The sequence below is a fragment of the Manis pentadactyla genome, chromosome 4 (assembly GCF_030020395.1).
Source record: "Manis pentadactyla isolate mManPen7 chromosome 4, mManPen7.hap1, whole genome shotgun sequence".
Lineage (NCBI taxonomy): Eukaryota > Metazoa > Chordata > Mammalia > Pholidota > Manidae > Manis > Manis pentadactyla.
In genome coordinates this window covers 135760000-135771137 of record NC_080022.1, presented here as the reverse complement: position 1 = coordinate 135771137, position 11138 = coordinate 135760000, and the positions used below count along the sequence as shown (strand labels likewise).

Genomic DNA, 11138 nt, shown 5'->3' with positions numbered 1-11138 from the left:
TCATGTAATTGTATATTAATGATACCTATATATATATATATATATATATATATATATATATATATATATATATATGGCATGGTAGGTCTGCATTTTACAACTATGGAGACTAGATTAAAGAGTAAGGACTGTCCCAAAGGCAGTAAGACCTATGACGAGCTGTTGCAGGTGAGAAAGATGCTGAGGACGTATTTGGATTAGGGCTATGGGCAACAGAGGTACAAAATGGTTTGAGGCTGTTAAATTTGCAACAGAAGCAAGCAGAATTGGTGATGAGCATAGGATGGGGTCAGGAGCCAGGGAAGGAGTGGGAGAAACACAGGACAACTTCCAGATCTGTACCTTAGGTTACTGAGTGACTGGTGAGGCCAATCATGAAAGACAGAACTCAGAAAACAAAGTTTGGAAGAGAAGTTGATTAGTTTGGTTTTGCTCTTTGAGGGTCCACCATCTAGATGTACATGACTCCTTGTCTTCAACAAACTTCTCTTTCAGGTCATTAAATATAATTTCTTTTGCCTTCCACTGTGCCCATCCTAGGTTAGGTCTCCTGTCTCACACAGCCAACTCATTCTATACTCCTTTGTGGCACTCATCATGGTTGTAATATTAATAAATTGTCCAGTGTCTGTCTTCTGTTATCATACCATAAGCCCTGTGGGGTCAGAGACTGGGTTTCAGTCTTTTGGTTCCCACCACTGAATGCCCAGTACCTAGCACAATTCCTGGTATGGAAAATATTAACTGAATAAAAGAATCAATGTCCTCTAGCTCAATGGACACACTGGTCCAATGTGGTCCAGGAGAGATCTGGGCTAGAGAGGTGGATGTGGGAATCATTAGCATATTAGTCACAGTTAAAGCTGAAAGAGAAAATTAAATCTCTGAAGAAAAGTGTAGACAGAAAGGGATGGGTCCATAATGAAACTCTTAACTATGCTAGTATTTAAAGGGCTGGCAAAAGAAGAGGTGGCAGAAATGGTAAAGAAATTATTGACAGTGATTCCAATAAGGAGCTGGGAAACAAAGACATTAAGTGGGGCAGATCATTAAGAATGCTGTCAGAAGAGTTTTAGTGTAGACTCAGACATTAGGAGTGACTGAATTTTGTCCTAGAAATGGCACCATCACCAAGTTCCAAGCCTCTGGCAACAACAATCCTCTCCAATTTGACTTTTCCTCTTCTTCATTTGCTCTAGTCATTGTTCATTCAGGCAAAAGGTGGGAATGGGAAAAGGGGCAACATTTCAGACAGGGGAATGGCATGTGTAGAAGGCCCACAGGGGAAAGTACAGTGAATCTGAGGTACTGAAGAAAGTCTAATATGGTTAGAACAGACTTGGAAAGGAAACTTAACTGGAAGGGTTGGTTTGGGCTAGATCTTGGAGATACTGGAACATATTTAGAAGTTTGGGCTTTCTACTGAGAGCAGTGGGAGTCATTACAGGATTTTCAGCATACTTGCCTTTTAGTAAGATTAGTAAGGATAGTTAAGATTTAGTAAGATTTCCTCTTCAGAGGACAAGTGCAGAAAGAGAGAGTATTTTTAAGGGAACAAGGAATGCAATGGTACAGAGGACCTGCACCATCTAACTGGACTATAAAGGATGTGTCAACAGAAATGTCCCAGCTTGCCTTGACTTCTAAATACAGAGACAGATTGGGAGGAAGATAGAAAGATGGATAGATTGATATGGATGGCTGTATACTTAAAATGAGGATTAAATTAAAGTTTACATACTGAATTTTGAGACTTGCCCTAGACTTCTTCACCCAGCTCTGAGAATACCTACAGCCAGGTTTATATCCTTCATGCAGGAGTTTGGAAGAATCTTCTTTGGGAAATCTTATCAGACAAGATAGAAGACCTAATGATACTAAAATCAAGGGTTCCTCAAGAAATGGCCTAGTGGATCACCCTATGGCAAAATCCACAGTCAACATGTCTCTTTACCTCCCACATATACACAGTTTCCAAGAAGTGTCTCAATTTTAAATATGAGTAGACAGTTGAGGATTGCCTGCCATTTGAGGAAAGCCTCTAAAATGAAAGATTGAAGAGAAAGAGAGAGAGAGAGAGAAAGAACCTTAGAAGAAATAAAGACTGCAAGGAGAAAAACATTTTTGAAAAAAATATGATGAATATCCACAGATAAGAACATATATCCATGGAACAAAACAGAATGTTTTCAAAATGCTGAGAATGAGAGAGCTCTTAGAAATTAAAATAAAAATTCAATAGGAGGGTTTGAAAATAAAATCAAAGAAATGTCTCAGAAAGTAGAGCAAAAAATGAAAGCAATAGTAAAAAAGGAAAGAAAATATAAAAAAATTAAACGACTAGTTCATGGGATTCAGTATCTGAATAACAAAATTCCAGAAAGAACAGAGAGAATGGAGGGAAGGGAATCATCCAAAAACTAATCATAATATTACAAATTTTTTTCCATACCTGAAGAACATGAATTTTCTTCTCATTGGGAAGACCCACTGAGACCACACTAAGACTTTTCCATATGAGATCTCAGAATGCTAGGATAAAGAGAAGATCCTTGAAGCTGTGGTTGGGGAAAGGAAAGATGGAAGGAAAATTAAAACGGGCTGCAATGTACCAAGGGATCCAGAATAAGAAAGGTTTCAGCTTCTTAGCAACAATAGAAGCTTGATGAGAATGGAGATATGTCTGCAAAATTCTTAGGGTAAATTATTACCAACCCAGCATGTGAAACCACAGTGTCAATTAACTGCAAGGGTAGAAAAAAGACATTTTCAGACTACCAAGGTCCCAACAAATTTATCTCCCAGGCACCATTTCTCAAGAAACTCCATCAAAATAAACCAAGAAAGATGAAGACAAAGCTTCCAGAAAACAGGGTATCAACCCAAGAGAGAGGCAAAGGGAGTTCCCACGATGGATGGGCAGGGAGATTGCAACACTGCAGCCTAACGGTCAGCCTCAAATCAAAATACCTACATGTTTGTATATCCTTAAAGAGATTAACACAACTACGGGAGAATTTTGGGATAGATTAGTATACACAGAAAACTAAGCAAATATAGAAGAACAAGGCAAGTATTAACTCCTGGGAAAACAAAAATGGTTCAGGAAAGAAAAACAATCATATCTACATGGAGCAGTTACATAATCATAATAATGTAAACATTAAACACAGATTCAGCCAGAATTATGATATAATACTGGCATGATAGGAAGTGGGGCGGAGGGGGTGGGGGAATGGAAAAGAGTCAGTAGTGGGAAGTCAATAGCTAATGCTGAAAACAGAAACATTAAAAAGTAGCAATATTTGCATACTATTTTTAGTTTTGAGTTATGTAAGTGAATAAAAAACAATTTAAAAATCCAATTGAAAGTAACTGTCTTTGAAGAGTGAGGGTAGTTGGAAGACTTTTTAAATTAAGGCCTGTAGAACTATTGGACTCTTAATATACTGTATTATCTATAATATACTCTCTGCTTATTTGTGCATTCTTCCAGAAATAATTTGTTCTGCATTAAAATTTAAGTTTAAAAAGCCCCATCATTAGATACATTGATCATGCTTAAAAGATACTAATCTTTGTCAGGATAAGAGATAAACCAAAAATGCCTAATGGTATGAAACCGAATTCTTCTGGTTCTCAACTCTGGGAGGGGCTGATCAGCTTTATATCTCTTGATCAAGATTGTCCTCGACTACATTGGCTCTAAGGGCCAAAACTGGCACCACTCAGGAATAATTGGGCCCCTGAGGTGTTATGTTTGGCTGACTCTTATTTTTATTTGAATTTTAAGGTAGATCTTCAATTCTCTAGACTTCCATAGATCCTATTTCTTAGACATTTATGTACCTGCCTGTACCCTTTCACTGTCTAAATTATAACCATTCAACCAATAGTTCAACAAAAGAAAAGATATCCCACATCAAAAGTGATGACAAATGTATGTTTAATAGCATGGGATGGTGTTTCTGATAAACTGTTAAATGAAAAAAACAGGTTACAAAAGAGTATCATTCCATGAGCCCCTACTCAATTATATATACATGTACATTGAAAAAAATGCAGAGAATTGATACCAAAGGTTAACATAGGAGTTGTGTAAGACTATTGATTCTATTTTATAAGTACTGCCTGATTTTTCTACAACAGACTTGCATTACTTGAGTAACAAAATACTATGAAAGTAGGAAATGAGCCCGTTTCCCTACTTGTTGCCATGGGTCCTGAAAGTTTGTTTTAGTTTTGCAGAACTGAAAATAAAGACTTTATAACTTTGTAGTGTTTGAAAAGTACTAGCTAACTGAGCTGATTTGGGGCAAGTGGTCATTCCCAGTGCCCCTGAAATGCCATCAACAGATGACAGCCTGCTCCATCTTTGGAGGTGGCAGGCCCGCCTCAATCATGGATCTGGGAATAACTAAGTCCAAACATTGGAGGCCTTTGTCTGGGTCCCAAACCTGACCAATAGGCCTGATGTGCCAAGCTGGCCTCTCGCTGCTCTTTAAATTCCACCAGCCAGAGCCAAGATTCTAGCCTACTGAGAGTGAAAGTCATCCTGGGCTCACCTTTACCCTTAGGAGCAACATCCACTGACCAGAACACTCAGGAAGCACCATAAAGTAGCTGATGCTTATCTCAGTATCAACTGCTCTACTCAACACATCAGGACATAATAATTCTTGTTTATTGTTCACCCTCAACAAGGAGGTGGGAAGGCCTCTCCCTCAATTCTGCTCTTTCCATATTTGGGGAATAATCATTCTTAACCCTCCTTCCTTCAGAGAGCCCTTTGTCAGTACAGACAGTCTCTAAGGAGTTCTTGAGTTGGTGGGGAAGGAGAAGCTCAGACAGACAGATCCTTAGAGGGATGGCATCATTTTCCTGCTAATTTCCTCATCGCTTCTCCTTCGAAGCGAAAGGAGTGCCAGCCCTCAGCTTCAGTCAGATCTTGGGCTCCTAGGGCCTTGTACAAGTCCGTGGCTCTCTTGTTCCAGTCCAGAACTGCAAGGCGGAACTGGGAGCAGCCCTTATCCAGGGCCACCTGTGGTAGAAGTCATCACTCACTTTCTCTGGGTCAAAAAGGAAAAGGCCTTCTCACCCTCTATTCAATCCCAGGTGCCTCCCACACACCCTTGCTTTTCCAGGGCCTAGCTTGTAGCCCTGTGCATTTCCTCACCTCAGCCACCTTTTTGATTATTTTAGAACCAACTCCCTGGCCTGTTGGTGGGAAAAAGAGGCAAAAAGAGAGATTGTTTGAGTTGATGGGGATCAGAAAAGGCCATAGGCTGGGCTTAGGGGGCACAGGGAGTGGTTGGGTCTCCGGGTTGCTTTTCTCCCAGTCCAGCCTCAGCCTCTGCCCATTACCCCAATATTCCGGCTGCACGTAGATGTCTTCCAGATAAACGTTGCGTCCCTTCCATGTGCTATAGATGAAGTAGTACAGCCCATAGCCCACCACATAGGGCCCTGAAAAAGAGAGAAAAGAGGAGTCAAGCCTCTGGGCACCTTGGGAAAACCTTTTGTGGCTGACCTGGGAGGAGCACTCTGTGGTCCCTGTTCTTACCCTGTGGCTCTCCGGGGGCAGGAAGAACTTCTGCTACCAAACAGTGATAGAAAGGATTCTTTCCAAATCCATCTGCTCTCAGGGCTGCAAAGATCGGAGATGTGAGAAAGAGATAGAGAAAAAGGGCCTGAGCGTGTGTCCAGCCTGGAGCTACCGCCTTGGGAACCCATCCCTCACTTCCTCCCCAGTCTCCGTTAAGGACCCAGGGGCTGGACCCCCCACCTTCTTCACTTATCTTCACCTGATCCGAGAGTTTCTCGTACTCAGCTAGTTCCTATGGCGAGGAGACAGGCTATTTTAGGGCAAAGATGGCCCCGAGGCACCCCAGGGGGCGCTCCTTCCCCTGCCCTCCCCACCCCCGCCTCCGGCCGCGCGGCCTGATACCCTCTGGGACCCTGGTTTGTGGCCCGCAGCCTTCACCCGAATCAGCCTCAGGATAGTTCCACAGTCTTCCTCTATGGCCTCTCGGATCCGAACGCAAGCCATTTCAATCACCACGGTCTGAGACCGAAGTCCAGGACCCCCACTTCCGTTCAGCAGAACCCGGCAAAGGGCAATTGGGACCCTTTAAAGGCACTACAAACTCGGATCCCGGAAAGCCCGGGGGAAACGGTGCGGTGCGGGTGCCTCAGGCCGGGAGGCGGAAGCCCAGCCTAGGCTTCGGCGGGGAAGTGGGAATGATCGGACGAGGCGGTGCAGGCCGGGTGGATCTCTCCGCCCCGTAAACCTTAAATTCCGCTAGGGCGGGCGTTCACCCGCCAGCCAATCAGCTCTCAGAGTAGGCCTGTCCCCCCCGCCCCCAGTGACTAGGTCCTGTGACTGGGCGCCTGAGCTGGGGTCAAGGCTAGAGTGTCTCGCTCCGTCGGTGTTATCTGGGTGCCCAGTTTGTGGTCTATACACCCCATGGTTCAAAAGTCACCTCCGGGTTCTTTAACTGAAGCATGTGGTGGTTATCTGCTCTACCCTTTTATCTTACCCATTAAAGCCCACTCAGACCCTGGATGAACCCTGAGACCCCCCACCAGCTCTGAAAGCTGTTTCCTAGGATCCTTGAGTGGCTCAAACCGTTACTTCTCTCGGGGGCCTTTTTATTTTTAAATGGGTCAGAGAGAGAATTATGAGTTCCTGTTGGTAATGGTTAGAGCTTGTAATAAATGGGTAAGAGAAGATAATTGGGAGTGGGAAACCGGTGACTTCTTAGGATCCACTAAATCAAGCTCTGAGACAATACCTCCCTGTGAGGGGAGCCTCAGAGGCCTGGGAAAATACTGAGGGAGGAGCTTGGAACAGATACCAGGCCCTGTGCCTGCATTATCTCAATCCTCATTCCAATAACCCCATAAAAGAGGTATTATTGTTCACATTTTACAGACAAGGACACTAAAACAGTGGTGGAGTGACTTGCACGTAGCCACCAGTTACATACTTGGGATTCCATGTCTCAGCTCTACTCCTGATGGAGGATACTACTTGGGAAGGTGGGCCGGACTTTTTCTACTCCTCAAGGCTAGTGGAGGCAGCCTCCTCACATGGGCAGAAGGCTTGGAGGACCCAGACTGACTCTAGAGGAAGAGAAGGGAAATGAGGTACGCTCTCCCAGCTTTCTCAGCAGTGGGGGAGGGTAATGGAGGAACTCTGTCCCTCCTGCCGTTTGTCCTCAGTGGGGCCGTTGGGTCAGTGCCCTTGACTCCTGCCTCCCTACTTCCCCGGGGCAACCTTTAACCCTCTACCAGTCACACAAAAAACTGCCTGCTCCCCTGCCCATTCTCAGAGTTATCGGATCCTCAGAGAGCACCACAGTGGACTATAGAGCGCAGAGGTCCACTGCGCTCATTGCGTCGGCGGCGGCTGCTGCAGCTCCTGCTCCTGTTCCTGCTCCTGCTACCACCTCACAGCCACCAGGGATGGGCCTCAAGACATATTCTCCCCACCCAGGTGCAGGAGCAGGACAGGGTGCTCAGCCTACATGTGTGTTCAAATGATCTAGACTTTGGCTCTGCCCTCTACTTATCTCCTCTGGCCCCTCTCCTGTCTGTCTCTGGTATGTCCTTATTACAGTTTGTTTATTTTCTCTTTCTGATAGAGGACCCAGGACCCTCCTGCTGTGCACGTCAGCACTGGCCCAGGACAAGAGCCTGTCACCATCATAACCTTTAACCTCACCAAGATGACAAAGTAGGGGGTGGACTAGCTAGCTTCTTGACTAGTCCTGATGACTAGTCCCTTCTCCCTCAGCTCTTCTCTTTTCCCTGTCCCCTTCCTCCCTCTCTGAACTCCCCCTTCTCTTACCCCACATTTAACCTCAAAGGGCACGCCCCATACTAAGTCCTTCCTTTTGTGTCTTTCCAGAACCTCCTCCTCCTTTGAGATTCGAACTTGGGATCCAGAGGGAGTGATTTTGTATGGCGATACCAATCCAGAAGATGACTGGTTTATGCTAGGACTTCGGGATGGCAGGCCTGAAGTCCAAATGCACAATCACTGGGCCCAGCTTACAGTAGGTGCTGGACCCCGGCTAGATGATGGGAGGTGGCACCAGGTAAGCCAGGTCTGGTTCTGAAGGAAGGGGTGTCTTGAGCTAGTCTGAGGAAGGGAAGCAGAACGAACTTAATGGGCACCCCTTTACCATTGCCATCTCACTGAATCTGTACAAAATCTCCATTAGTTGTTAATCCCATTCCCATTTTTTCAGAGGGTAATTCTGCAATTCAGTCAGTACATAAATGACAAGTCCTGAGTGAGCCAAGAATGCTTGCTGACTTTCCAAGTACTTGTTCTTTCTGCTAGACTCAGCTGCCTCTGAAGAAAGTGGTAGAGGCCCCTAGGGCCTCTAATTCTGCTTCTCTCCTTCCTGCAGGTGGAAGTGAAGGTCCTTGAGGACTCAGTGCTGCTGAGGGTGGATGGGGAGGAAGTGCTGCGCCTGAGACAGGTCTCTGGGCCCCTGGTCAACAAGCCCCAGCCCATCATGAGGCTTGCAGTGGCAGGGCTGCCGTTCCCCGCCTCCAACCTCCGGCTGCCGGTAACTGTATCACAGGGGTGGGAATCATGATGGAAGCGGTAAAGCATTGCTGGCTGCATGACTGTGGGAGTCTAAGTCACACTTTTGAGGAGCTAGGAAGGTATGACAGCTGCATGGGGGGGGGCCAAATGCTGTGTCTCAGAGTGGAATAAGCTGAGGGTTAGGGGGTTTGTGCAGGGGCTCAGATGTCCTGATTGTGACAAGCCTGTACCTTCCCTTCCCCCCACTGGCTCCAGCTGGCCCCTGCCCTGGATGCTTGCCTGCGCCGGTATAAGTGGCTGGACCAACAGGCACAGATCTCAGCATCTGCCCCCACTAGTCTCAGCAGCTGTGTGGTAGAGTCCCAACCTGGGATATTCTTCCCTCCAGGGACTTGTGCAGAATTCAGTCTCCAAGGTAAAGACTGTTTTTCCCTCCATGGCCAGCTCTGTGTCTGCCTTCCTCTGTCTCCCTCCACTACCCTCCACACCTCCCCAGTCTTGAGGCCTCAGGGGGCACATTTCTCCCTGCAGACATTCCCCAGCCTTATAAAGAGCCCTGGGCCTTCTCTCTGGACCTGGGATTCCAACTGGCAGTAGGCTCCGGTCCCCTTCTTACCTTTGGGACCCCAGAAAACCCTTCTTGGCTCAGCCTTTACCTCCAAGATCAAGTAAGGGATGGAGGGGGGACTGTCTGTAGTCAGTGGCACCTGGGAGCAACAGGGGGAAAGGGAGACTCCAAAATGTCAATATTAGGAAGGCTTAAAAGTGTGGTGGGGGCCAGAGACACATCTTGAAGTTGCCCACAGCAAACAATTGACTTTTATTTAGATTGTTTATTTACTAGGGTGAGTATGGTTTTATAGACGGTCAAACCAGGTAAACTGAGATAGGATTTAGGTGGTAGGAATGGCCAGTAAATAGAAGGTGTGACCAGAGGCAGAATTAAGGCAGCTGGCGTGGGGCCACAAGGTACATTCTTTCCTCCTCCACCTATGTCTCTGTCCCACACAATCTGCAGAAGGTGGTGCTGTCTTCTGGGTCAGAGCCAAGGCTAGATCTGCCTCTGGTCTTGGGACTCCCTCTTCAACTGAAGCTGGCTGTGTCTGGAGTGGTCTTGAGCCAGGGGCCAAAGAAGGAGATCCTTCCTTTGCGTCCCTTGGGCCTTGACTCCCTTCTCGAACTCTGGGTCCAGCCACAGGGACGTCTCTTCCTGGGCGCTTTGCCAGGTAAAAGAGAGTTATGTCCAAGTTCCTTAGCACACCACTGGAAAATGCTCAAGGGAAGGGAGAAGATAGGAAGGGGCACATTTTTAGGGGAAAGAAACCTCTGGGATGGACAAAGAACAGGCCACACAAGAGGAGAGGGGAATAGGCGACAGTGGGAGGAAGTGCTTTCAAATACTTAGGTTGGAGAACTGGAAAAGTGGGGAGGGGCTTCCAATGCACTAATGCTCCTTCCACGCCACCTCCCTCTAGGAGAGGCCTCTTCTGCCTCCTTTTGCTTGGACAGCCTTTGGGCACAAGACCAGAAGTTGGACATGGACCAGGCCCTGAACAGGAGCCAGAATATCTGGACTCACAGCTGTCCCCAGAGTCCAGGCAATGACACTGACACCACACATTAAATCCCCACCTGTGAACCCCCTTTGAACGTTATTCATTTATTCAACAAATATTTGCTGTGTATCTGCAATGTACCAGGCACTTTGCCAAGCATTTTGTCATATTGATGAGCAGAAACAACCCTGGTTGCTTCCCTCTTGGGGAGGCAGGCACCCATCAGAGGCTGACAAAGAAGTGGCTAATTGGAAGCTCTGATAAGCACCTTAAAAGAGCAGACAGGGAATTGTGAAGGCTTGGAGACCAGAGACCTTAACCTAATGTGGGGGGTTCCAGGAAGGCTTTCCTAATAAGAGGTGACATCTCAGGCTGAGATCCCAGCACCAGCATCCACAGACACACGCACAGCAGATACAGATCACTTTCTGAGAGCCAGGAGCCCACCTCCTTCCCCAGCACTTACTCCCTTGGGACTTTAGCTTCCTCCTTCTGAGGCTAGTCTCTCGAGGTGAGGAGGGAAGGGAAGAGATGGAAATCTGCTGTCCTTTAGACTGGCCACTGTTATCCAAAGGAGCAGTAGGGGGCGTAAGAGGGACATAGAAGGTTCTGGGAAAAGAGGTGGATGTTCGTAGCAGGGAGAAAGAAAAAGGCAGGAGAGCAGAGAAAGAAAGCATCTCTCTCCTAGTCTCAGTCCATTTGTAGCATTCCCAGGCGAATTTGTCTCTTCTCCATTAAACAAGAATTGGATTGTGCTGGTCCCAGCTGGGAAGAACAGATTCAAGAATGTATCTGCTTTCCAAGAATATGATAACCCAGCCTTCAGCCCCCAGCCCCTTCCTGGGCACCCTCCTGCCTCAGCCTCCAGCTCCCTGGGACACCCTCAAGACCAAATCCCCAGCCCCTAGCTGCCAGACCCCACTCTTCAGCTCCAGGAAATCTTTGTGTCTTAGCCCAAAGCCCCCTAGGGAGCCCTGGGATCAGCCTTCAGTCCCTTCTAAATCCTCAACCTTTTCAAT

The 11138-nt window shown here is 46.7% G+C and overlaps 2 protein-coding genes across 5 annotated transcripts; one reads left to right on the top strand and one right to left on the bottom strand.

Annotated features, from left to right (window-relative positions):
* Window positions 1-3927: 3927 nt before the first annotated feature.
* Window positions 3928-6289, bottom strand: SAT2 (spermidine/spermine N1-acetyltransferase family member 2). 4 transcript variants are annotated; one of them, XM_036895919.2, is made up of 6 exons: window positions 5984-6286; window positions 5786-5837; window positions 5564-5647; window positions 5365-5466; window positions 5177-5217; window positions 3928-5069 (listed from the first exon to the last, which is right to left on the bottom strand). In XM_036895919.2, the coding sequence occupies exons 1-6, from the start codon at window positions 6047-6049 to the stop codon at window positions 5061-5063; spliced, it is 354 nt and encodes a 117-aa protein (XP_036751814.2). In that variant the 5' UTR covers window positions 6050-6286; the 3' UTR covers window positions 3928-5060. The 4 variants fall into 4 exon arrangements, with proteins under 4 accessions (XP_036751814.2, XP_036751812.2, XP_036751813.2 ...); XM_036895917.2 differs by having other exon boundaries at window positions 3928-5041; window positions 5984-6284; XM_036895918.2 differs by having other exon boundaries at window positions 5177-5466; window positions 5984-6289.
* A 730-nt stretch (window positions 6290-7019) lies between these two features.
* On the top strand, window positions 7020-10207 carry SHBG (sex hormone binding globulin). Its single transcript, XM_057499487.1, has 9 exons — window positions 7020-7041; window positions 7335-7498; window positions 7647-7738; window positions 7913-8102; window positions 8421-8582; window positions 8819-8978; window positions 9095-9231; window positions 9582-9789; window positions 10039-10207. Exons 1-9 carry the CDS (start codon window positions 7020-7022, stop codon window positions 10185-10187), a joined length of 1284 nt encoding a protein of 427 aa, XP_057355470.1. The 3' UTR covers window positions 10188-10207.
* The last annotated feature ends 931 nt before the right edge of the window (window positions 10208-11138 follow it).

What these genes read in the sequence shown, in the direction of transcription:
- SHBG (XM_057499487.1), top strand. Translation starts at nt 7,020, where the DNA reads ATGGAGGATACTACTTGGGAAG. An exon ending in GGAGGATACTACTTGGGAAG is followed by an intron (nt 7,042 to 7,334) that starts GTGGGCCGGACT and finishes GCCCATTCTCAG; the next exon opens with AGTTATCGGATCCTCAGAGA. An exon ending in GCCTTTACCTCCAAGATCAA is followed by an intron (nt 9,232 to 9,581) that starts GTAAGGGATGGA and finishes CACAATCTGCAG; the next exon opens with AAGGTGGTGCTGTCTTCTGG.
- SAT2 (XM_036895916.2), bottom strand. Translation starts at nt 6,049, where the DNA reads ATGGCTTGCGTTCGGATCCGAGAGGCCATAGAGGAAGACTGTGGAACT. An exon ending in GGTGAAGATAAGTGAAGAAG is followed by an intron (nt 5,648 to 5,785) that starts GTGGGGGGTCCA and finishes CGATCTTTGCAG; the next exon opens with CCCTGAGAGCAGATGGATTT. An exon ending in TGCCCCCGGAGAGCCACAGG is followed by an intron (nt 5,467 to 5,563) that starts GTAAGAACAGGG and finishes TCTCTTTTTCAG; the next exon opens with GGCCCTATGTGGTGGGCTAT.